At 42.8% G+C, this 24,998-nt stretch overlaps 1 protein-coding gene across 4 annotated transcripts in view; it reads right to left on the bottom strand.

The window, feature by feature from the left end:
* Gng2 (G protein subunit gamma 2) overlaps nucleotides 1-24,998 on the bottom strand; it is a 105,504-nt gene that overhangs the window by 18,677 nt on the left and 61,829 nt on the right. Inside the window, exon 1 of one of the 4 annotated variants that reach the window (XM_010632558.3) lies at nucleotides 15,890-15,973. The exons of the other annotated variants lie outside the window; for them this stretch is intronic. Coding sequence (XP_010630860.1) covers nucleotides 15,890-15,938 — 49 coding nt within the window. The 5' untranslated portion in view covers nucleotides 15,939-15,973. Of the gene's footprint in view, nucleotides 1-15,889; nucleotides 15,974-24,998 lie in introns of those variants that run through there. 4 annotated transcript variants of the gene reach the window in all.

Below are 24,998 nucleotides of genomic sequence, written 5' to 3'. Positions count from 1 at the left end.
ATCCATAATAAATTTTATACATAGTTTAAACCACCAAATTCCGGAAACAATTTTCTGTTGTAATTACCAAAAAAAAAAAAAAAAGCCTCTCTATACATTTTCTTTTTTTTATATAATTCTTCAAGACAAAAGGAGAAATTATGCACAATTTTCTGTGAACATACAAGCTTTTTCAGAGAGAGAGTTACGTTATAGTGAGTACTGCAAAATAAGCCAGCCAACAGCATTTGCAAGATAAACTGGAAGATAATTAACTGTTCCCTCAACTTATTTTCAAAGGGATTGGGAACAATAAAGCAAGAAAGGGAAGATGGAAGGGATTTTTGAAGTCACAGAGATCCCCAAAGTGTACTTTCATGCACTTGAAGGTCAAGGGAGGGAGAAATATATGTAAAAACCAAAAAATACAAAACTATGATTTCATCAGCATGATTAGGGACCCAATCATCTCAGCCCATAGGGAAATCATAGGCTCACAATTAAACAAACATCTAACAGCCTAGCAGAACTTCATAGGGCCAATATAGAGTGTTGACTTAATTTAGTAATCTAACTCTTCCATTCCTCCCAAGTTAGAGGCAGTTATGTTCTATAAGCCCCCGGACACCGTTCTGTGAAGACATTGTTTCTGTCAAACTAGAATTCAGTCATCACACTAGAATGCAGATAATCAGAGGATTAGCAAGTCCTGACTGAGCCTGAGGAAGATTTGGAGTTTGGCCAGCGAATTTTCTGCTGTGGAATCGAATCCAGACCATACAGTACTCTGTAGCAGAGACCACCATGTGCCTCCTAATACTCCATTTCACTTTTTCACGAGTAATGACCCTCCTCCCTCTCCTTAACAGTGATCACAAAAATCCTGAACCTTAGCTGGGTTCAGTTTTCCAAAAGATACATTCTGCAACTTCCTTTGCAGCTATAGTTTTCTGTGAGATACAAGCAGAAGCGTCCTTAAGGGAAGGAGTTATATCCCCTGTGTCCCCCCACTCCTTCTGCTGACCATCTTGAACACTCCTCTGTGAGCAGGAAGGACCTGAGTCCTCAGTGGTTATGCAGAGACATCATACCAGCTGTGGACTGGCACCTCTTAGGTGTGACCGAGAGATAAGTACCTATCTCAAACCTCTATTATTAAGAGTTTGTGCCACTGCCCAGTAGACCTACTATTAGCTGATTAAATGCCCCATTATTTTCATTTGAGCATCTAGGAAAATCTACATCCTAATGTCTTTTTGTGCTCCTTAAAAAAGCTGTGGGTATCCCGAGGAGAGACTGTGTTGGTTCTATTGCTGCTGTAACATATTTCTACAAATATAAGGGCTTAAACAGTAGGAGCTTCTCTTATAGCTCTGGAGATGAGAGGTCTGAAATGGGCTCACCAGGCTAAAACAGGTGAAAGAGGGCCTGGGCCTGTGCTCCTTTTGGAGATGGAGTGTCTGAGGGAGAATCTGGTTCCTGCCCTGTTCCAGCATCTCAAGGCTGACAGCATTCCATGGCTAACCCCTTCCTCCATGTTCAAGCTGACAAGATGAGTTAGTCTCTCTCTGACTTGGACTCCTCTTCAGCCCACCTCTTCTGCTTTGAGGAACACATCTAACTACACTGCACTCACCCACATAATCCCAGATAATCTCTCCCTTTCTCTTTAAATCACCTGATTAGCAGCCTTACCTGCTCTTGGATCTGTGTTCTCCTTTGCCGTGTAACTTAATGTATGTTTAGGTTCTGGAAGTTGGGATACAACCAACTTTTTTCCAACTATGGAAGGAGACTTCTGCATAAGGAGCAGGGTAGGGAGTGAGTTGAGATGTGGAAAGAAGACAGAAGGGAGAGGTGCCTAGAAATGCTGGAGACAGAACACATTTGAAGCCTAAATGGACTTACGAGAGAAGGTGAACATAGGCGTTGGCTTCTAGTTTTAGGCAGATACATCATGAGAGTTGTTTTACTGAACGACCCAGAAAGAGTCCTATGCCATTTTTAGAATCACTTAGTACAGGGGTCCACAATCCTTGGGTCACAGACCAGTAGCAGTTACTGGCCTGTGAGGAAGCAGGCCACACAGCAGGAGGTGGACATTAGGGGACTGAGTGAAGCTTCATCTGCTTTCACAGCTGCTCTCCATCATCACATCACCACCTGAACTTCGCTTCCTGTCAGATCAGCAGTGCCATTAGATTCTCAGAGAAGCATAAACCCTACTGTGAAATGTATCTGTGAGGGACCTAGGTTGCATGCTCCTTGTGAGTATCCCATGCCTGATGATCTGAGGTGGAGCTGAAGTGGTGATGCTAGCTCTTGGGAGTGGCTGCAAATACAGATTAACATTAGCAGAGAGGTTCAACTGCAGAGAGACTGTAATAAATCAATTGCTTGTAGACACGTATCAAACCCCACCAGTGAGTGTCAAGTGACACTTACGCTGCATCTGGTGGCAGGATTTATAGTGACAAATGAATGGATATACCTCAGTTGTAAAGCTGCGCTGGGCAGCAGCCTTTAAATCAGAACCTGACACTTATTTTAGTTTGCGTATGACCCACCTATTGTCTGATTTACCACTTCTACCTGTGCCTCTCTCCTGCACTGCACACTTGTCTGAATCACAGTTCTGGTAACCCTCAAGCTAACCCTAACTAAAGTGTAAAAATCAATGTCATGGAGAACTTCTTTGAAAACAGGGAAGAACCAACGATGAGAGAGCAGAAGACCCTAGGACTGCCAACAAAAAGAAAGCTGCATTTGAAAGAAAATACCCAGAGTCCTACTTGAATCACAGGTTCGTTGCAACAGGTGATTCACATTCTCCAAGCCTGCTTAGTATAACATGTGGTGATCAGCTATTCAGTGAAGCCATGAAACCTTTAAAACTGCTTCATCACATGTAAACCAAACATCCTACATTAAAAGACAAAAGTCTTTAGGGTTTTTCAAAAGTAAAAAACATGAACACGAAGAACAGAAGCAGTTATTGAAGGCCACCACTTCATCAAATGGGTCTGCACTCAGAGAGAGCATCATTTTTAGTAGCTGACCACATTGCAAAAGCTGAGAATCTCTTTACTCTCTTTCCTTGAAATTGAGACGTAGCTAGAAAACAATCAGCCCTGAAAACTAGAGATCAAAAATGCCAGCCCCAATCAGCCCATCCTTGCCTTACCTGTCATCACCACTCTCTTCCTTGGCTGCTACTCTGTAAGGCAGTGCATACACTGTTCTAAAAGGACCTCTCTACAGTATCACTGATGCTTTTTCTTTCATTTTTTATTGTAGTAAAGTGCACAGCATAAAATTTGCGACTTTAATCATTTTAAGCGTATCGTGGAGTGGTATTAAGCGTATTTATGTTGCTGTATAACCATCATCCATCTTCAGAACCCTTTTTATCTTGCAGATCAGATTCTATACCATTAAACATTTTGCCATTCTCCCCTCCCCATCGGCCCTTGACAGGCTCCATTCAACTTTGTGTCCCTGTGGTTTTGACTATTTGAAATGTCTCATATAAGTGGAATGCTACACTACTTTGGCTCTTTTTGTGCGTGACTGGCTTATTAGTGTGATATCTTCAAGCTCTACCCATGCTGAAGCTTATGTTGGACTATTCTTTCTTTGTAAGGTTGGGTAATATTCCATTGTATACATTTCTGTATACATACATATTCCACATACATATGTATGCATCGTATGCATTGTAGACTGCAAGTTTTTAATCTATTCATCTTTGTTGCTTCCACATGTTAGCCACTAAGAAAATGCTGCTGTAAATGTAAGTGTCTAAATGGCTCTTGAAAAACTGCCATATAGTTTTTCACTGTGGTTGTGCTATTTTACATTCCCAACGAACAATACACTTGCATTCCAATTTCTCTACATCTTTGCCAACACTTGGTATTTTCTGATTTGTTTTGTTTTACATCCTAGTGGGTGTGAAGTGTTATCTCATTGTGCTTTTGCCTTGCATTTCCCTAGTGACAGTGATGTCGAGCATCTTTTCATGTGCTATGGGGCATTCATATCTCTTTTTGGAGAAATATTATTCAAGTCCACTGCCAATTTTTGAATTTGGGTTTTATAGTTATTGGAGTACAGGAGTGTATATATTCAAGATGCTAAACTCTTATCAGATAAACAATTTGCAAATGTTTTCTGCCCTAATGGGCTGCTTTTTCACTCTCCTGATACTGTCTTTTGGTGCACAAAAGCTTTACATTTTTGTGGAGCCTGATTTGTCTATTTGCTATGTCTTTAGTTACAAGTATAAGAAATCATAGTGAAAGTCAAAGTTGTGAAGGTTTTGTTCAGTTTTCTTCTATGAGTTTTATAGTTTCAGCTCTTATACTTAGATCTTTGATCCTTTTTTGGGGGTGACATGTGCCAGGGATTGAATTCAGGGTCTCTTGCCTGCTAAGCATGGGCTTTACCACTGAATTCCATTAGGTGCTGAGGCACTTTCAACAGGAAGCGCAGACACACAGCAGATGTTTTTTGGTAATGTTCCCATTTCATTTTACATGTTATACAAATCGGGGAAAATTTATTATTTTTTAAACAGAAATGGTTTCAACTCACCGATCATTGAAACATCTCTAAAAGAAAAAAGCAAATTTCCGCTTAAAAGACCACATAGACAAAACTTCAAGAAACACACACCTGTGAAAAACAAAGGACAGGCCGGGGATTTAGCTCAGTGGTTCTACTGCCTGCCGTGCAAGCACAAGGACCTGAGTTCGATCCCTGGTACCAAACAAAACAAAAACAAAAGACAAAGGACAAAAATCTTTTCAGTTAAAAAGACAAAGTGATTAGTCAGCCTGTGCGTGCTGACGCACTGTGACTTGTGATATACTGGTTCTGCAGAGCCCAGCCTGGCCCCCAAGAGACGACCCCAGAGATGAGCCCAGCCCTGGGATTTACTCTTCTAGGAGTTGCAGGGCAGAGGGAAATAAGTCATATTCTAGTACTTTTGGGGAAACTTCAAATTCCAGAAGCCACTTCTCAAAGCACAGAACATTTCTGGAAGTCAGCCGCCGTGGTGACCAAAGGGTGGGTGCCACTACAGTGAGCTGCCCTGAGCCCAGCAATGGGCAGCATCTGCCAAGTACTGGGTCATCTGACAACCAAACTATGGCACAGAATGTGTGTGGTTACACTGTCTGTATCTCAATCAGATAATCACAATGCTGAAGATTTATGCTTTCAGAATGCTAAAAGTCTTTTTAAAAAAAATTCGAATAATTAACTCTCTGAGAATTCCACACGGGATTCAGTCTGTTCTCCAGGCCCCATATTTAACCCACTGCCCGTGCCACACATCAAAAGGCATTTGGAGATGTGTGGGAGTGATTTGAGCTGTGACAGAAACCGAGGGTGCTATTGGCATTTAGTGTGCAGAGGTGGAGATTCTACTGGTCCACAGCATACCAGGCAACGATGAATTCTATGTGCTGTTCCAAAGACCCACAGCACCCCCAGTGATAAATAGGAAGGGACTCCTCAGATAGCCACAAAATCATGCATGAAATGGCTGCTCAAAGAAAGTACCCCATGCAGAAGGTTTCTTTCTTATATTCTAGTATCCCCATCCCCTTACCACTGACGAATAGTGTTATGTACTGCTAGTTCTCATCAGCATTAGTATGCTTTATGGATATTTGGATCCTGGTCATTTAAAACAGAGCAGTCTCTTGTGCAATGCACTGGTAGAATGAGATTATGCTGGGCTATATTTGCCAGCAGGCAAAAAGAATACAAATAATAAAATTTCCTAGAACAATTATAGGGATTATATATGAGAGATTGGCAGAGCTATGCAAGAATGTCTTAATTATCCCACCTAAATTCCAAGACCAAGAATAAGACAGAAGGCACTTTATTTTTTTCAACTTATGAGAACCCCGCCCCCAAGGAACATGAAAAATAGGCCTGTTATGGAATAACAGCAATCAGACAACATTTCTATTTCTAAAACTACACTTAGTATTTTAATTTCCTTTAGGAGGAACTTTTCTCTTAAGAAACCATACATTTTCCTGTCATTTAGTTTTGTAATAAGCACAGAATCTCTTATTTCTGTGACACAAAGATAAATAAATGTTTTGAAAATGGAATCTTTGCCTTAGAGAGTGTAGGTTAATTGTGGAGGATTTTATTCTTTGTATCCTTTAATGGTGTTTTTCAAAAAAGCATCCAGACAGACTCCCTGGGAACTTTAATTACAACTGTATGTTTCTTACCACTGTTTTGATATTTGCAGTAGGTGCTGAGGGGTTTTATTTGTTTTGTGTATTTACAAGTACTATATTTGGCATACAATAATTTCTAGATCTAGAATACAAACTAGAAGTTTATAGTCTCTTAGTCACTTCAAAATATCTTTATTCTCACTTGTCAGTCACATCACTGATGTTTGGTTGTTAGCTGCTTTTGAATTAGAGGACTAACCTCAAATGATTCTGATTTCAAATTTTTCAGAACTTCCACAGTTTTCTGGGTGTCTTTATTAACTGCTCATACCAGAACCTAAGTTTAGCTTGGGCATTTTTGCCACTCACTTTGTTGGATCTCTGCTTTAATTTATTTTGTAGTGCATCAGTGCACCATCATCAAATCGGTTATATTATATAGGCACACTGATTAGATTAGGATGTATACCAATAGCAAATTTTATGTACTAAGAATACAATTCATCTCCATCCCTCTGAAGAGTTTTAACATTCAGAGCAATAGTGAATCTATGAATAGTGGCTGCAATATGAATTAAGTAGTTATAACATCCCATCTGCTAGGTTTCAGGGTAGCTTTTCGTCCTGCATCTCTTTCTATTACCAGTTGGTTACTTTGACCCGAAAAATCCCAAAATAGCACATCGATCTCTTTCCATCAGCAAACACTAATTTCTTCCTGTTCCCCAGCAACTGGGGCCAGTTTAAATCAATGAGAAGTTTACTGAGAGTGCACTGCTTTTCTGCCAACACTTTCAAGCCCTGGAGCAGCTGGGTTGCAATCCACTTTTGCACACTTGTTCTTTTCCAGTTTGGTTTATCATTCAGATCTTTTGGGTGTCACTGGGTCAGAGTCTCCCCTCTCGCCTCTGCTCATTTTAGAGCAGCAGTATGGAGGTTCGAGGCGGAAGAGGAGAAAAGAGATGAGAACTGATTGTGTGGGAAGGTGTGTAGGGGACGTGTCACACCAACAAGCATGGAAAAGCTGGGGGACAGAGGGTGTGGGTGACCCTAGACCCCGAGGTGTTTCAGAAAAAGAGAGAAAGCAAAGGAGCAGAGGAAGACAGGACTAGAGGAGGGGCAGGAGGGCACAGGAAGACGCCACCCCTGGAACTCTTCTGGAAATTCATGGGTCGGCCAGAATGCAGAGGGCTAACAGCACATGCTGGCTAAGTTAAAGGATGGATTTGTGAACAAAACAAAATGGGAGCTTTCCGGGTCAGGGATTTAGCTCAGTGGTTCTGCCGCCCGCCTCACAAGCCCAAAGACCCGAGTTCAATCCCTGGTACCAGGAAAAAAATAAATAAAATGGGAGCCTTCCAAGAGCTTCTGCCTCCCTCTCCACTCTTTCAGTACTTCTCATTTCTTAAATTTTTTTGGGGGGGTACTGGAGATGTAACTCGGGTCCTTGAGCTTGCAAGGCAGGTGGCAGAACCACTGAGCGAAATCCCCAGCCCTCATTTCTTAGAATTTGATTTTATAGGCCAGGAGCTCTGTTCTTTCACCCTAGAACCAGGAAGCCAAGTGAATACAAGAGTTAGCATAGACTGAGAGTTCACCACGTGCTGGGAGCTGGACCACAGGCCACCTAGAGAATCCTCACTATGACTCCAGAGAACCCAGGGTTATTTCCCTCACTGAAGAAAACCAGGGCTTAGATATAGTTATGACATCTGTGAGTAGGGTATCTCAGAAGCAAACTCCCCAGAGAAAGACTTTTCCTTCAGCCCTTCTCAATTCACATTTTCAAAGGCACCAACCAGATCCTACTCTGGGGTCTATGGCGTACGCTTCATGATTCCCACAGTCATAATAGCCATTTCTCATGGTCTGTGGGTCTTTGCGGCTTCAGGGAAAACTAGTGCAAATGAGAACCTGGGTGGAAACTCTAAAAACCAAGGCTGCTATTGGACCAGGAGGGAAGAACATGAACCAAGGAAACAACATATGGATTAAAATCCACTCTACTATTTTGATGCAGGTTTGCTGTGAAGTTGGCACTCACTGAACAAGAGAGACTGAATCCAGTCTGAAGGTGCTGTGTAGGTGGAGAACAGGCCAGGACATGAGTCCCTGCCTCACTCCACTGCCAAGAACTATGATTTAAAATGACAGCTCTCTGTGTTCCAGTAAACTGCTGTTTTGGAAAACATTAACCTCTGCAAGATTCAGCCTTCCTTTTGGAAAGAGGGTCACTAGTTGGCTGCTTTTAGTGACCTTGCGGAAGAACACAGCCCTTGAAAAATGTTGACATCAAAGTCATGGATTTTGCAAAATGAAACAGAAATGAACAGGCTGTGTTGAAACTATAAAACGACACTCAAGCTTTTTGGTTTTTATCTGAGACTCGGAGAAGGAATTGGCGTGTATCTGTAAAAGGGAGCTGGCATTCTTAGGTGGGCTTTGTTCACTCCAAGGAAAAAAGATTAGTATTTTGCAGGGGATGTGTTTGGTTTTTCTTAAATATGGAAGCTCAGACCATGAATCAGTAGGATTCCAACAAAAGAGAAATAATGAGCTAGTTTCCATAGAAATGGCAACGTTAACCTACTAATCTCCAACACCCGGCAAGGGCGATCTGACAGGCAGCAGCCGTCTGCTTCCTTGTAGGCAATTATGTACTGGTTAATTAATTTCTTTGTGAGAAACCGCTGCTTCAATCCCAAATCCTCAGCAGGCCTCACGCGGTAAGGAAGCTCCTGGAGCTCAGGAGCCTTCCCTGGCAGATCTTGCTCGACACCGCGCCAATGTCCTGCCAGCTCCCAGACACCGGAAGTCCACTAGCAAACAGAGAGATGCTGCGCTCCCCGATTCAGCCCTCCAAATACAAGCTGGACTTCTCCCATTCAGGTTTGATTTTCATCGCTATTGCCTGGGTATTCCCAGCAATGCGACTGACAGGTGGCACAAGAGTGGAAAAACAAGCACCGGGAGACAAGAGCTGGATTCTAGTCTGCGCAGACACTCCTAGCTGTTTTACAATGGAAAATCATTTACTGTTTCTGGGCCACAGTTGCTCAGCTATAAAGTGGGCACTGCACACGCGCCTGGTGTTTGTGAGAGCGTGCTGGAAATTATGCAATACAGGGAGCAGAACGTACAGGGAGCGGGACCACCACTGTTCACCGCACAACTTCTAAGGGCTGGGCCCTAGAAGTAGCTCCATACATAATCGCCATTCCTCACAACACAGAAAGTGGAAAATGGACCATGGAGTAAGAAGGGCAAAGGGAAATATTTATAGATGTGACCAACTGCTGAGCAAGAACTTAAATAACAAACAAACAAGAACTTAACAACCCAAGCTGAACAATCCAAACAACCTGTTCTGGAGGAGAGAGAAAGTAAACCCTTACATACAGTTATCCAATTTTGAAACGTCTACTTTTCATGGGTGACCGACTCAAGAGATGGTGATTCTTGGAAGATCAATTGTGATTTAAAATTAGCAAAAATTTACTGAGTGCTTTAGAGTGCATGACCCAGAAACACCACACACATGTTCCACTAAGTTTCTAAGGAAACCAGCTGTTAAGCAGATGTGACAGGACTGCAGGCTTCCTCAATAATTGTAGGAAGGCACTTCCTAGATGCATTATCTTCTGGAGGATAAAGCCCACGATCCATGTATGGTGTTTGCAAAGGTTTCCTATAGCCACAGAATAAACCTGCAAGCCTACAGGTGGAGCCCCAGGCTCCCAGGATTGGCCAGCACCTCTTTCTCCTGGGCTACATCCTATATGCAAACTCCCCACAGAGCACCCACAGTGAGCCCTTCCAGAGAGCAGTGCTACTCCCATTACCCACATCACCAGCCCTGGTCTTTGGCCAAACCAGCCTGATCTCTGTCCCCCAAAACAGCTCATACCCACCCATGGTGGTGGGGATTTTGCCACATTTCTTCCACCTTCTCTTTCACACTATGTCTAGAGTCTGGCTCCAGCATTTCATGTCTCTGGGACTCCTTCTCCAGTGGCCCCAGCATCCTCCTCAGGCTCTAAGCCCACGCCAGACTGGGCACCTGGGCCAGGATAATGCAAGTCATTTCTCTAGCTGCGTTTGCTCTTTTTGTCTTTTCAGTTGCATGCTGACTGGTATTATTTTGTCCAGCCATTCATCTGACAGGCACGTATTACATCTACCATTCCTTCTCCAAAATAGTTGTAAATCTGTCTGCCTTCACTAGTCAAACAGCCCCCGTTAGGGTTCGTCCCAGGGCCTTTGCACTTGCCATCTTCCCTGTCTCCAATGCTGCAGCGTTCCTGTGTGGTGCCACCCATAACTGTTGTTTTCTCTCTCTGGCCCTGGTTCAAATGCCAACTTCCCTGCTTGATGATGCTATCTAAAGTGCCCCCCTGCAGCTCCTGTTACTTTCTGGCACAGCACCCTGATTACTTTCTGCAGTGCATTACAATAATCTTCAGTGCACTGGAATACACAATCAATTTCTTTGGCATCACTCTCTCTCCACTAACACTAAGCTAAGAACAGGGACTTTGTAGCGCTTGCAGTAGGAACTCAATAAATAACTTGTTAAATGACTTGCAAGGCTGGACGGAACATCGTTCATGCCACCCACCCTACGCCACCCAATGCAGATTCCTACACGCAGATGGGCCATAAAGGCTGTTTTGGTAGCAAAAGGGATGGCAGGGCAGGCTCCTACACATAGGTAGACTCTAACTCTACCTCAGCTAAGCCTTGAGCACCCCTACATCTTTGGGGCAAAATATTGTCCATGACTAGTGGACCGTCTTCCCCCTTATCACTTCCTGCCTCCCAGGATTTGATGCGGTCTGGGTTGGTTGTGGGTACCATACAAACCTCGGTGACTTTTCCCAGCTGCAAATGTACACTAACATTCTGTTTGAAAGTGTAAATGACAATCTGGTGCTGAAAGCTCTCTGTCCTGTTAGCCCCTCAGCCCACCCAGGCCCCAGTGGGAGGCCAAAGCCCCTGAAAATGTAGCAGCAAAGGCCCTGTCAGCCTTTATAAATTAGTGTTAGGGAGAGCAGGCAGCAAACTCCCCGCAGTTCCCTTGTTTAAATGCTTTTTTTCCCCCATATAAAAACACATGGCTATTTTTGGAAAACTGACAAGCACAGAGAGAAAACAAAAAATAAAAATGTCCTATAATCCTACCACCTATAGACAACCAAGGTAACCTTCATGGCAGTTTTTCAAGTGTGTTCCCCCAAACTGTGGGATTGTGTTGGGGGGATTTCTCTCTGTTTATTGCTGTGCTGGGAAAATGATTTTAATGAATATACATAATCATTTGCTGAGCCCTGTGGAAATGCTGCTCTTCTGGGAAGACTTCCTATTATCTGTACAACAAGATGTATTCTCTCCACCCTCCACTTCCTTTAGAGAATAAAGCTATTTCAATTCTCCCCCACTGCTTAAGTGTCAAATTTTATATTACATCTTTTAAGGTGACTACTCACCTCTAGTGATAGAGAGCACGCAGCCACCTTTTATTGTTTAATCAATACTGTTTTAAAAATTCCTTCTCTAGGTACAAAATTGGCTTGTCAATATCCTTTTATTTATAAAATAGGAGTAGAGAAAAAGTGTAAGATATAAAAAAAAAAAAGGGAGGACAAGTGATAATTTCTTTTGAAGTGACACTGAATTAACAATGCTTTGGATTGCTGGCTAGGATACCCAAAAAAGGACCCTCTCACCAGGATCGTTGTATGTCTTCTCCAGAAGGTGAAAGAAATTTACTTCAAATGTTAACTTTGGGTCTAGAAGTTGATCTAACAGAAACAGGTTGAACATTCCTAATCTGGAAATCGGAAAGGCTCCCGAATCTGACATTTTTCAACTCTAAGAGGATGTTGAAAGTGGAAAATTCCACATTCAACCTCATGGGACACTCAGAACACAGCCTCATCATAGACAGCACACCACAGTGACACCTGCACACCCATGTTTAGAGATGGAATTCGCAATGGCTGAGCTGTGGAAGTGGCCTTGATGCCTTTCAACAGACAAATGGACAAAGAAAATGTGGTATACATGCACCGTGGAATCTTATTCAGCCATAAAGAGGAATAAAATCATGGTATCTTCAGGAAAATGGATGGAGACAGAGACCATCATGTTAAACGAAATAAGCCAGGCTCAGAAAGTTAAATATTGCATGTTTTCTCTTAATATGAGCAATCTATAAATAAATGAATGAATATATAAATAAAATGAGAGATGATAGGAAACTAGCAGGTAGGCTTCCAGAAATGGAGAAGGACATTAGGAGGAGAGGAGAGAAAAGGGAGAGGAGTATAAAGGAGATAAAAATAATTGAAATACGTTATGGTATGTGCCAATACACCAAATGAATCTCATTCTGTATTACTAATATACACCAATAAAAACAAACAAAAACCCGAGGCAGGCTAAAAATAATATATAACGTTATATTCACACTATGTATATAAAACATAAGTGAATTTTATGTTGGAATTGGGTCCCATACCCGAGACCCTCCCCCCAATATTCTAAAATCTAAAAGAAAAAGAAAATTTAAATTCTAACACACTTCTGGTCCCAGGGATTCTGGACATTCAGGGTAAGGGGTAGTTAATACGTACTAGTCATGTATTTACATTCACGCCTTTTTAGGGATGTAGCAGGAGGGTTTGACTCTCGGGTAGATGTAGATCTGAGGCCACCACAATTGCGGACTCTATTTTAGGAGCTGTTTAACCACCTGTTCTGCTCACTTCCTTCCTTCCCACAGCTACCTTCATAGAACGAGGTCCCCAGGTACCAAGAGCAGTGGTGAGAAAGCCCAGGCAGCGGTCCTGTCTGACCTTGCTTCCTAGACCACAGAGTCGATGAAAGTACTTGAATCCAAGTTTCACAGACCCTACAAGCTATCTTGATGGACCATCTATCCAAAACAAGAGTATCTTTTACAGCCACTGATTCAATGCACTTTTAATCACTTAGGATGCAGTTTTCTAGAGTTCGTCCCAAAGTACAAAACCCAGAGTGACGCTGCATTTTTATTGAACAAGTTTGGTCCCATATTGGTGGTTCCTGTGGGCTCACGAGAGAAGATTTTCTCCAGCATTGGGCGTGAAGATTTTTCTAGGTGTGAGCAAGCTAGAAAAAAGCCTCTCCGCAAATTTAGGCCCTGGACCCCTAAACAAGGGTCAAACGGGTTAACTGTGAGACATCTGAAACCGCTGAACCACAGCTCTTATTTCCCAGACCAAAAAAATGAGGGTGCAAATGATTACATACACGAATTGCCTCAGAGATCATAACTATAGCAGAGTGTCTGAACTGAGGGCTTACACCCAGGTTTAGGACACCTGGTCAGGTCTACATTTTCCGTTTGCAGAATTTCTTGACATCTTGAAACACCTATTTCCTCCTGGGAGCAGTAACTAGGTGCAGGTTCCTCACTAAATTGTCTTTTCTCCCCCTACAAATGTATGGACAACACTAGAGAAGAATGTATGGCCAATAACAGAAGGGTGAGGTCAGTGAAAGGAAGATAATATCCTACTTACTCCCTGTCTTCTTGCCTCCCAGGAGTGATCACCATGCAATGGTGTCATATTCTGATGCACGGAGATGAAAAGAACTGGCCTGGATTTTCCCACCTTAACTTCCCGCATCGTTTTACCAAATCTGTAAAAAGCCAGCGAATTTGACTACAAAGGCTGCCTGATTAGTGTGTGCATAATATTTGCTAAGCAGATCTCTGTGCATCAATAGAACAGCCTTAATGTTATGTGCAGGGAGGAACAGATAATTGTGTGTGGCTCTCCAGGGAACTTTTTAGAGGACATTTCCTTTTTATAAATGTGGAGTCTTGTGATGGGAACTAAAAGGGAAAGACAGAAGGGTGTGGAAACAGTAGAGCTACTCTAAGGATGTGCAAAGTCCCAGCACCCCGAGGTCCCGACCTGATGTTCAGGAGGAGGAAGAGCTTGTCCTGGGGTTGGAAGTCTGCACTGCAGTTTAGGCTTTGCTCAACAACTGTGGACAGATCGTCTCCTCCCTGAGCTACAGATCCCCCTCTGCCAAATGAGAGACTGAGGTAGACAGACGTCTGCTGCTTCCTTTCTAGTTCTTTTTGCCATTTGTTCAAGAGACCTCACAGGGGTGTATTCCTCTCCGTGTGCCAGGGACTCTCTCAGCACAGGTAAGTTTCAGCTCATACTCAAAAATTGAAACTCAACAAAGGGATACACACTTGGAAAAAGTCTGAGACCAGGCCTAGCCACCTCTATTTCCGGCTTGAACATTTTAATAGCATCCTGTCCTCCCTGATGTTGCCCTCACCTCTTTCAGTGTACACTTTATATGGCAACCAGTGGGTTCTTTTTTAAAATGCTGTGTCAGAATGATGTCAGCACTCTGCTCGTAATCCCCGGATGCTTCACTCCTCACTCAGAGCAAAACTACAAGTACTTTAAGCGGCCCTCCAGTGCAGCAGGCTAAAGTACACGAGCATCCCTCTGACTCCTCTTCTGCTCATCCCTTCTTGTGTTCTCCGGCACACCTATGTCACTTTGGTGTCCCTCGAACATGGCCAGTATGCTGCAGTCGCAGGGCCTTTGCACCTCCTCAGTCTGGGATATGCCTTCTAGCTCACTCCCTTATTTTTAGGCAGATGTCTAATCAAACATCAACTCAGTGGCTGCCCTGGCCTTTTTGTGTAAGAGAGTACCCTTCCTCCTTGCAGTTCTCATCCTATTTTGTGATCTTTTGTGGCTCTTATCCCCTCCCTGACATGTATTTTTTCTTTGTTTTAATTGCCCATACTTCCCACAAGTATAGAAGCTTCATGAAAACAGAACAGTAGTCTGTTTGGCCTATGGTACAAGTGCTGGTGGCTAGAATTGGGCCTGGCTCATGGTAGAAGGAAGCAACAGATGACTATTCTAATAACTAGTTGTAGTATGTGTAAACAAATCAATGAGTGGGATGCACGTAATTCCTCTGTCCAAGTGTCATTCATTCCTGTTTGTTTCTGTTGCCCATTTGTAGATGGGCCTTGAAATCTGGCACTCTGGAATTTATTTATTTTTTCTTTTCTTAAAAAAAAGCTTACTAGAATTAAATTTTAAAATAGTTTCCTATTTGGTCTTTGTGAACATTGCTTGTACCTACAGGTTAGGGGATTTGATGCTAACTTTACATGACAATTCTGTGCTGGTTTTCTAGTTCATGCAGGCCAAGAGTACGGACGGATAAGGCATAACAGTGAAAGGTTACCGTCAAGGACTCATATTGTATTTTCCCTGTTTGGGGGAAACACCTCTGAGGCAAAACAAAAACAGATTTGCAGTTGAAGAAACAACAGAGAAATCAGGTGACCCTATCACAGTCAGAGACGGTGAAGGAAGCTGATACTCCTGTCCCTGAGAACTAGTTCTTGCACTAGAAAAACCTCAGGAAAAAAGAAACCCCTTTCTGGCAAAGTCTTCCCTGGGAAAATGACTGATTCCCTTCTCAAGTAGGGCCAAGGATAGAGTGCACATCCGGAATCATTTCGCTCATACTGGCTACGAATTAGGCTCACGGTCACTATGTCCCCTTATCACCAAAGAACAGGGCAGGACGCAGCAGGATAAGCAAAGCTGACTCTGCTGAAAGAATAAGGGTGTTCCAGCCAAATCTGTACGGTGATTACATACCGAATGTACCAAAGGCAGCATGCGCCCAAGGATCAGAGAACCAATTCATGCCCGGTCAGAGCGTCGTTCACTTGGCTGTGAGCTCTTCACTGTGTCGTACATGCTGAGACAAAGATGAACAGTCACTTCACAGGGAGGGGGCAGCAGCTGCTGCTCTGTACAGTACCGCATCCTGAACTTCTAGACAGATGCGTTCCTCCTAGTGAATTTAAAATTAGAATGCTGCATGCTCTTCTGGCTGATAGCTTTCCAGAGGCACTGCGTCTTCAGTCAAATTTTCCTTTCTGTCAAACTGGCCCCAGAGCAGCCTACATCACAACTGTCGCCAGCTTTCTTTCACAGCGCCAGCTTCATAGCCTCTTTGTGTTTTCCACTCTACCAAGGACCGAGGGAGCAAGGGATTTCCTCTGGTAAATAGATTCACTATTATTTCACCCTTGAGAATATTTCCCTGAAAATCAAACCCTGAGTAGGAAGAGGTTCCTATCGCTTTTAGGTTTAACACCTTGTATATTCACCAACTCCACCCAATGGCGCTCCATCCCTTTCGGATTTAGGTATATAAGGCTCATATTTATGACCACTGACTGCCTGGTGTCCTTTTTTTTATCTTTTTGCCTTGGAGCAGCAAATACTGCTGGAGCTGTAGAGGAGTCTGTGATTGATCGCTACTGGTTTTCCAGAGCCCGGCATCCTGAAAGGCTGCTTAGCCCCTCTGGCTTCCCAGCATCCTCAGTGTCTCGTGTGTCTTCTGTAAACGCTCAGCCAGTCACACAGGTCTGAACTGCAGCCATCACTGGGGGTAGATGGGAATCGGGTGACCTGAGGCCACCCATGGCTCCACGGTAGCCGCTCTTTCAATGAGCTGGAAAGCAGTGATAATCAGCCCTGGAGCTCAGCCAGGTGCCTTCCTGGGCTTGTCCCTGTGGTGACTCCCGATCAAGCGATGAGCCTGGTTCATTTTACCGAGGTCTCGTGCACGCATACATTAACATTATGACATCATCTGTTAACCTCAGTTCTATAATGCGGTCCTAAAAACCTTAATGTCAGTAATACCCCTTGCTCTACAATATTTCTTATTCTCTTTACTGACTTTTTTCTTTTTTATTAGTATATGTTTACAACACATAGTAAGTACACTCTTTGCAGGGAGTTGGTATGTGTACACAACCTCTTGATCCTGTTTACTTCCTCCTCTCCACACCACTCCTCCCTGTACTCCCCATGCCCACATCCCCTTCCCATTTCTAATACTTGCTATTCCTGAGCTTCACATCTACCCAAATGACAGGACAGGATATTTAATAAAAGCCTATTGAAATCCCTACAATTTCTGGTGAGAACAAAGACATATACCGTTTACAACAGACTATGATTCCATTCACACCAGGTACTGCAATGGTACGAAGGCTGGGAAAAGGCCCAAACCAGAGTAGGGCTTTGGAGGGCGTTTCGGGGTCAGGATAACCTTACCCTCAAGATTATAAATGCACAAGGAAATTGGCTGATCTTCTCTTCTCACCCTTTGCAAAGATCACCAAAAGACTTCATTCTGAAAGCCTTCAGCCTTCCTTCACATAACTGGATTGTTCTTCCTAAACACTTAGATGGGCTCTTTTCATAGTTTTGTGATTCATTTCTTGCCCCGTATGTAAATATTTAGATCCTCATTTCTTCCAAACTTATCTGAAGCTGAGTTGTGGGTTTTGGGTTTTGTTTCCTTGTTTGTTGGCTGGGGGGTGGGTGGGGAAAAGGGGGTTTGTACTTGGAGATGGAGATATCTTGTGGTTTAATGCAAATGTCCCACTGAAAGCAACTCAAATATCAACAGAATTATTTCAGGTTAAAACATATTTTGTGTATGTGTTTCCTTTTTGACTTAACAATGAGTGCTAATGAAATTTATGGGGGCCACTGATTTGGGATATTCAGACCAGAAGACAAATATTTGTGTGACAGCCTGTTATTTGAGAAAGGGGATTAAACATCTCACTTCATCTCTGCCACGATGTGCTGCCTGGCCAGGTTCCCTCCAGCTCAAACACACATCACAGTCACTGAGGCTCCTTGATTGTTCTGGAAATTCTGGGTAGACATAATGTCCTATCTTCCCTTTGCTCCATGCCTGGCACCCAGTGTGCAGCTCCTAGAAAGCTGAATTGGGTTCTCCTCTCCCGAATCCAGGTTCCTCCCCTTTCCAGCTCAATATAATTGAGATTTCAGGCTCACCTACTTCAAGTTTCAGGCATTGCTAGGAGCCAGGACAGAACAGGGAAAAGGACACAGTTCTGTCTGAAGAGTTTGCATTCTACAGAAAGAAAAGACAAAGATGAACCCAGAGACAAGCTAATTCAATGTGGTTGTGCTTGTGCCAAGACAGAAGAAAGCCCAGGGCACTGTTGGAGCATGCGGGAGGGACACCCAGACACCCTTTTCCATAGAGAAAGAAAAGCTCGGTCTGTGGTGCTAGAGTGAAATATAGAGATGTAATGACATGTAGCTCATGGTACTCCCTCGGAACACCAGTGTGCGATCCTTCAAGTCGTTCTTAAAGGCCAACAAAATGTTTCAAGGAACACTGAGAAAGACCGATGAGCCTGGTTTAAATAATATATGGCAAGAGTTGACGAGAGAAGCAGAAAATGAAGATACCTTCCCCCAGCTTTAGACATGAATGGATGGGTAGGAGATCCCTGGCCATGTGATGGAGCTGACTTGGAAAGTTAGCCTCGCAGTTTGAGCCAGGGGCGGATGAATGAGACCTCCCTGACTTCAGGTGTAGAATGTTCGCCACAGCAGTTGGTCCTTCATCGAACTATAGAACCCCACTTAAGGGATCGCGCCTGAATTTGAAGAATTTCAGAAGATGCAAATTGGGGAAAGGGAGCAGAGTGACGAAGCCTAGGGACTGTCGTGTCAAATGACATCAGCTATGGGTGAGTAACAGGAATTCGGTATCAAACAGAACTATTTATCTTGTTGTTGCTCCTTGGCTTCCACTTAAATGGAACCATCTGACCAAACTAAAGGTCAGGAAAGCAAAAAAGAAGATAAGCACAGCCCCTGAAGAAGGGAAAACTCTTAATTTCACCAATCAACTGGGTAAAGGAACTACCTCAAGTATGTTTAGCTGCTCCTTTCGATTAAGACGACAGAATCTGCCTGTCTGCGAACTACATTCTTGGGTGTCAGTGGTCATGGCGGACTGGACAATGTATTCCAACCCCTTACATCCTCATCCCTGAGAAATTGAGTCCAAAGCTCATTTTAGAGGCAGATAAAAACCTTTTGCTATCTACGAAGCTATCTTAGCCTGTAATTTCTATGGCTAGTTTAGAAGGGAGGAGAGGAAGTGTTTTTAAAAGGTAAAGTCTAAAACCCGCTACTTTTCTTTGCTCTTTATGGCTCCTTTCTAAAGAAACCTCAATGTGCCACTGTGAAAGTGGGTGTTAGAAGCAAACTTAATGTCACACTGATGATTTCAGGAAAATAACAAGATCAGACTGAGAAGCCACTAAATATCACTTCTTAAGGAAAATGGACACTTTTGAAGACAAAAGGACATTTAACCATGCCAAGATTCCTAGACGCCTATACTTCTCAGATCTTTGTTCTGCTTAGAAAAATGAAACAGGGACACAACTCATCTTTTCCTTGGAGATCTTTTTGGCCTGATATCACGCTCATCTCTCCAAGTACATTTCAAGCTCCCAAGTCAAATCTTGTACAAGAAAATTTGGGCAGCAGGCTCCGAAGAAGGGGGTGTCCTCTGATTTTCAGACCAACCACTTCTGAGAGCATTGTGATGCTCTACAATGGCTAAGACATTGACTGGGAGGAAGTACACTAAGGAAGCCCAAGATCTACCCAGTTGACTACTCACGCTACTACTGGACCCCATGCCTCATGCTAATGGGCCACATTCCTGGAACATGCAGTCTCAGTGTTGTCGGCTGTAAAATGGGAATACTGAAGTAGTGCTCCTTGTAAGCATAGAACAGTTAATACACAGTGCTTGGTACAAGCTTAACAACTGCCGCCAGCCCTTAGGATGATGGACAGAAGAGATGCGGTGCGGTTGGAAGTAGATCCAGGCCTCACATACTCTGAAAGCTAAGCAGGATCAGCCTAACCTTCAGCTGCTTCACACCACTGACAGAGCCTTGCTATATCCCCAGGACTCTGCTTTCCTCAGGAGTCATCTGATAATTCAAAGTGAATCTCAGGGACAGAGTTTTCCTTCACCACAAGCCATGCCGGGAGGGGCTGTTTCTACTCTGGGTTCCTTTGTGGGACTCAGAGGGGGAGCTTGTTCCCACCCCGACCCATTTCTTCCCTCTTCATTCTCTGCTCTGACCTGTGGTGCCGTCAGATGCCAAAACATCCTGCTGAGCTAACACGCACAGGCCTGATCTTAAATGTATTGGATTTCAAAATTACTGCTCCCTCTAAGCTTCTTCTCCATCTGCTAATTGATCTTAACTGGAATGTATTCAAAAACATGATTTGAACCATTTATCTCCACTACAATGATTAACAGTGATGATGACTGGTATTGAAATAGTACTTCATAAGCTGATAGGTTTCCTCCATGTGCATGATGTCATTTTGACTTGATGGCCATTCTACCATGTCTAGGCAGGTGTAATCATTCCTAGTTTCACATCAGGGAACTGGGGTTCAAAGGAACTTACTGGCTTATTTGAGATCACAGGAGTGGAAAGCGAACCTTGGGTAGGAATCCAAATTCTCTGATTTGATCTCTGACACCAACTCAAAAAGAGTTAACCCATAGTAAGATGTGAATGACCAAGAGGCATGTGCCTGTCAACAGAGACACCCAGAAAGGATAATGAATGTATAATTACAGAATGAAGGAGGGGGTGGGGGTGCAAATTTAGGTATTTGGAGCAGACAATCCTTTCGATATTTGTTGCCCATTCTTGCTGACCTGCGTGGCCAGCTTTGCCTCATACCTGCTGAGCTGAGAGAGAAGATTCGAGCCGGAGTTGGGAATCTGGCTGCTGGTCCTGCCACGAGCAAGGGCTGTGTTCCATTTTTATCCTACACTCATATGCAGTCCGTGTGTACTTCACTATAAAAAACTTAAATATAATAAAGCGAAGCCCTTACCATAATAATCCTGGCAGATGGTTGTGGTTTCCCAGTTTAAGGTGCTAAAGTTGTATGAAATCCATTTAGTTGGCCAAACAAAAGTCTTTTCATTTAATTTTAAATCAAATATACACAGCATGGGAAAATGTAAGTGCATGTGGGGGAAAGTAAAAGTCACCATTTAATTTCACAGTTTTGAAAGAAATGCCTTCCTTCCACAGTTCAGATTCAAATTTCAAATTTTCTGGCAGCTTGGGCTGCCCTGTATCAAGACTCAAGGAGAAAGGTGGAGAACTCTCCCATTCCTGATCCACCTGAAGGTTTCCACTGGAAACAGGACACACTCTTAACCATGGTACCACCATGCCAACAACAGAAAGAAATCTCAGACGGGTCCCAACCATTTCCTACTTAATGCCTATGATTTTCTCTGCTTGGTTGTTATTTTCAAATAAGGGTACTGTGTGAAAAAAAATAAAACCACCCCATCCAAGGGAAATTATAAAGAAAGTTATTTGCCAGAAAGCACTGTCCTGCTGACAACCGTCTGCTGGCCTGTTTAGAGAGGGAGCTAGCGGGTTTTCCAGAGTCAGCTCTGCACAGTGTCTACACCACAGCCCGAGCAGCCCTGTCCCACAGCCTTGGAAATAAGTAGTTGCAGCCTGTGACTGGGCTCTACGGAAGCCCCACACCCCCACTGCTCAGGAAGTGCATACCAGTGAGCAGAATGAAAGGGGCTTTTATAAGCAGTTGTTCCTTATTTCTTAAACAGAGCCCCACATAAAGACTATTTTGTTTCTTACTCTTGAGGAAAACTGAGCTCCTTCTGAAGTTGGTGGAGAGGGAGGAGGAGTTGAAGGTGAGGAGGGGGCTCTGGAGAGGCAAGCCCTAAGCTAGGGACAGAGCAGGACTAGTGGACATTGGCAGAGAGTGGCCTCTTCTTTTCTAAGGGGAGTGGCGTGGTCCCATGACCTGTGGGGTCAGGGTGAGGGAGGTCTGCTGGTCAAACTGCCTGGGGTCTTCTCTGCCAGAAGGGCAGCCATCCACAGCAAGCAACATTTGGAAGAAACAGCTCTGCTCCTCAGAAAAATTTCAGGGAATTAGGTTTTCTCTAAGTACATCTAATTTCATGAAAAAAAAATTTTTTTTTTTTTTGCTTTGCTTTTGCCCTGGCCCAAAGGGCTACATTTTTCACTTGATAAGATTCACAGCTCCTTTCCTATCATCCTGTCCTAGTTCGTCACAGAAAAAGCAGTTCTCTCTTTCTACAGAAGCATAACTTCCTAAACTATTTCAGACACCCCAAAATCCATGCAGTGGGCAGGAAAAAGCTGAAGTTTTATAATTTAACTTACTCGGCTGTCATATGATTATACACAAAGACATACAATAAATTCTCATTAATTTACTGTTAATTACATATTTCATATCAATTTGTCATAGTATATGAAGTTCAATCGGCACCGTCGATGCTGAAAATGCTAAAGAAAATAGTACAAAAAATGGTTGTAATTTAGAGATTTAGTTAGGTACACTAAGAAACAGAGAAACTTGCTGATTATTGCAAGTTTGTATGAGCTTCATTAAAGCAGAATTTTTGCAGCAGCCAGCGGAAGTTGGAGCTTATACTTTTGTTTCAATAAAATTTTCATGATTTGAAAAATCCTCCCCAAGATTAATATATGAGGTCTCATTATATTACTTTAAAAAGAACAAAAACTCATTGCATTAGAAGCACCCACCTTCAGCCTCTCTGGTAATGGCATTTATTTTTGCTGCTTTATTGTCCTGGCTGCAGGTGTAAAAGCAATAGGAAGTAAGCCCTGGTTTAATATCCTGTGGGTACCAGTGTGCAGGGGTTTAATTACCTGCCTGAACCCTAAGGAAGAGGCCCCCGCTGGCATGAGACAAAGCATTTATGGAGTGGCCCTTGTTCTAGCAATAAAAACATCTGGAGATTCAGTAGGAACTGTGGACATGTGAATGCTTCAGTTCCACACATTACAATGGGTGACCAAAGAGTTCGGAGAATGATTAAACTTAAAAGAACTTATTACAGGAAAAGACTCATTGCCAAGACCTTGGGACAGTGTGTTTGATGTGAGGGGAGTATCCTGAGGGAAAATAATAGCAAAGTGTCTTTTGCTGTAATACAGTTTTATTTAAACATTCACCATATTATTTGATCACATCTCATTTGACAAATGTTTATGACAATTTCTGTCAAATAAAAGCATTACATCCCCAGTACCAAAAAAAAGAAAAAGAAAAAAAAAATTCGAGTTCAATCCCCGGTACCAAAAAACAAACAAACAAACAAACAAATAAATAAATAAAAGCATTACAGTGTGCCCTCATCCTCCTGATTTACCAGATCTGGTGCCATGTAACTTCTGGCTCTTCCCCAAAGGAAAAAATGATCACGAAAGGTCAATATTTTGACTTGATTCAGGGCATCGAGGTGGCCAGGAGAGTGCAAACAGACTTGAAAGACAACTTCCAGAGCTGTGGCAGAAAGTGGTAAAAATAATAGCATAGTACATTTGAAGCAAGGGGCACTATTTTGAGAGAGATTTACAGCAGTGTGTCTTTTCCTGTAATGAAATTTTAATTTAAACTTTCATTGTATTCTTTGACCACACCTCACTGAAAAAATGTTTAGAGCAATTTCTGTCGAATAATAAACACTATGTTGTGTATTCATCTGGCTTATCCACACACCTGGCACAGTGCAACTTCTCACTCTTCCCTCAAATCAAGATGACTATGAAAAGTCAATATTTTGAACCGAGGAAGCCAGGACAGCGCAAGTAAAGACACTCAAGAAAGAGGACTTCTCAAAGTGTTTCAGAAAATGGCCAGAAGGATGGGATACGTATGTCTAAACAAAGGGGGAGTATTCTGAGAGGCATTAAAAGCAATGCATCGATAAGGTAATACATTTAAAAACTTTTTAATACTTACCATATTTTTTATTACACCTTACATTCTATTTATGTATTAACTTGTGCATTTTGTCCCTTTGGAATCCAGTCCTTGGGGGATATGACGATTTTCAGGGATAGGAACAGTAGCAAGGCAGGCACTACTTTAAGTAATGTACTGAATGGATTTTTCATAACACTTTATGGTGGGCACCAATATTATCCCCCATCTTACAACTAGGTTTTGGAAATAGAGGCACAGAGTGGTTAGAAAATTTAGTTGCATATCTACTAGGTGACAGAGCTGGGAACTGAACTCTTGCAATTCGGTTTCAGAGTGTACTTTTTTTTCATTATACCAATCAACCTTTTAGGACTTTGAATCTAAAAGGACTTCAAAGATTCTCGCAACTTAATTCCATCATTTTAGAAGAGAAATGACTAGTTTCAAAGAGGTTAGATCACTCATCCAAAAGAATACAGCTAGTTCTTGGCAAAGTCCAAGGCAGCACAAAGATTACTCTAATACTAATGAAAGGTATAAATGCACATCCCTCCCTCTCCCCGAAGAACTCAAATCCTCCTATACAGCTCATTTTTGGTGTTTCCATAGCCCCAGGGATGGCTGTGTGTTAGACCTACAGAAATTCATGATATCCTGGTTGAGCAAGATTGATGTGGGCAGTGACACAGGTAAAATTTGGGGTTGGGACATTCTTATTATCTCCACCACCTACACAGATCAAAAGGAAATTCAGAACCATTCATGAGACATTACTCTAAGAGCTCAAAGCCTCTGGTGTTCATCTTTCATTTACAAATTTTATCAAAGGTAATTCCTTCCAAACTATCTCCTTGCATCCTGGCCCTGCCCTTTGCAGCGCTTCTCTATCACAGCTTGTAATTGTATACCCAATTTGTTTTATGGCTTGTATCTAGTCGTTCCCGAAAAGCCTCACATTCTCAGAGGTGGGGCTTCTGGGAGGCAGCTGGACCTCAGTGTGTGACACTGGGATTAAGGCTACTGGATTGTGGTACTGGATTAGCCCACTAATTGGTTTAGCATA

The sequence above is a fragment of the Fukomys damarensis genome, unplaced genomic scaffold (genome assembly GCF_012274545.1).
Source record: "Fukomys damarensis isolate Sample0158 unplaced genomic scaffold, DMR_v1.0_HiC HiC_scaffold_17, whole genome shotgun sequence".
Taxonomy (NCBI): Eukaryota; Metazoa; Chordata; class Mammalia; order Rodentia; family Bathyergidae; genus Fukomys; species Fukomys damarensis.
The sequence above is the reverse complement of the archived record's forward strand: the minus strand, read 5'-3'. Positions and strand labels throughout refer to the sequence as shown.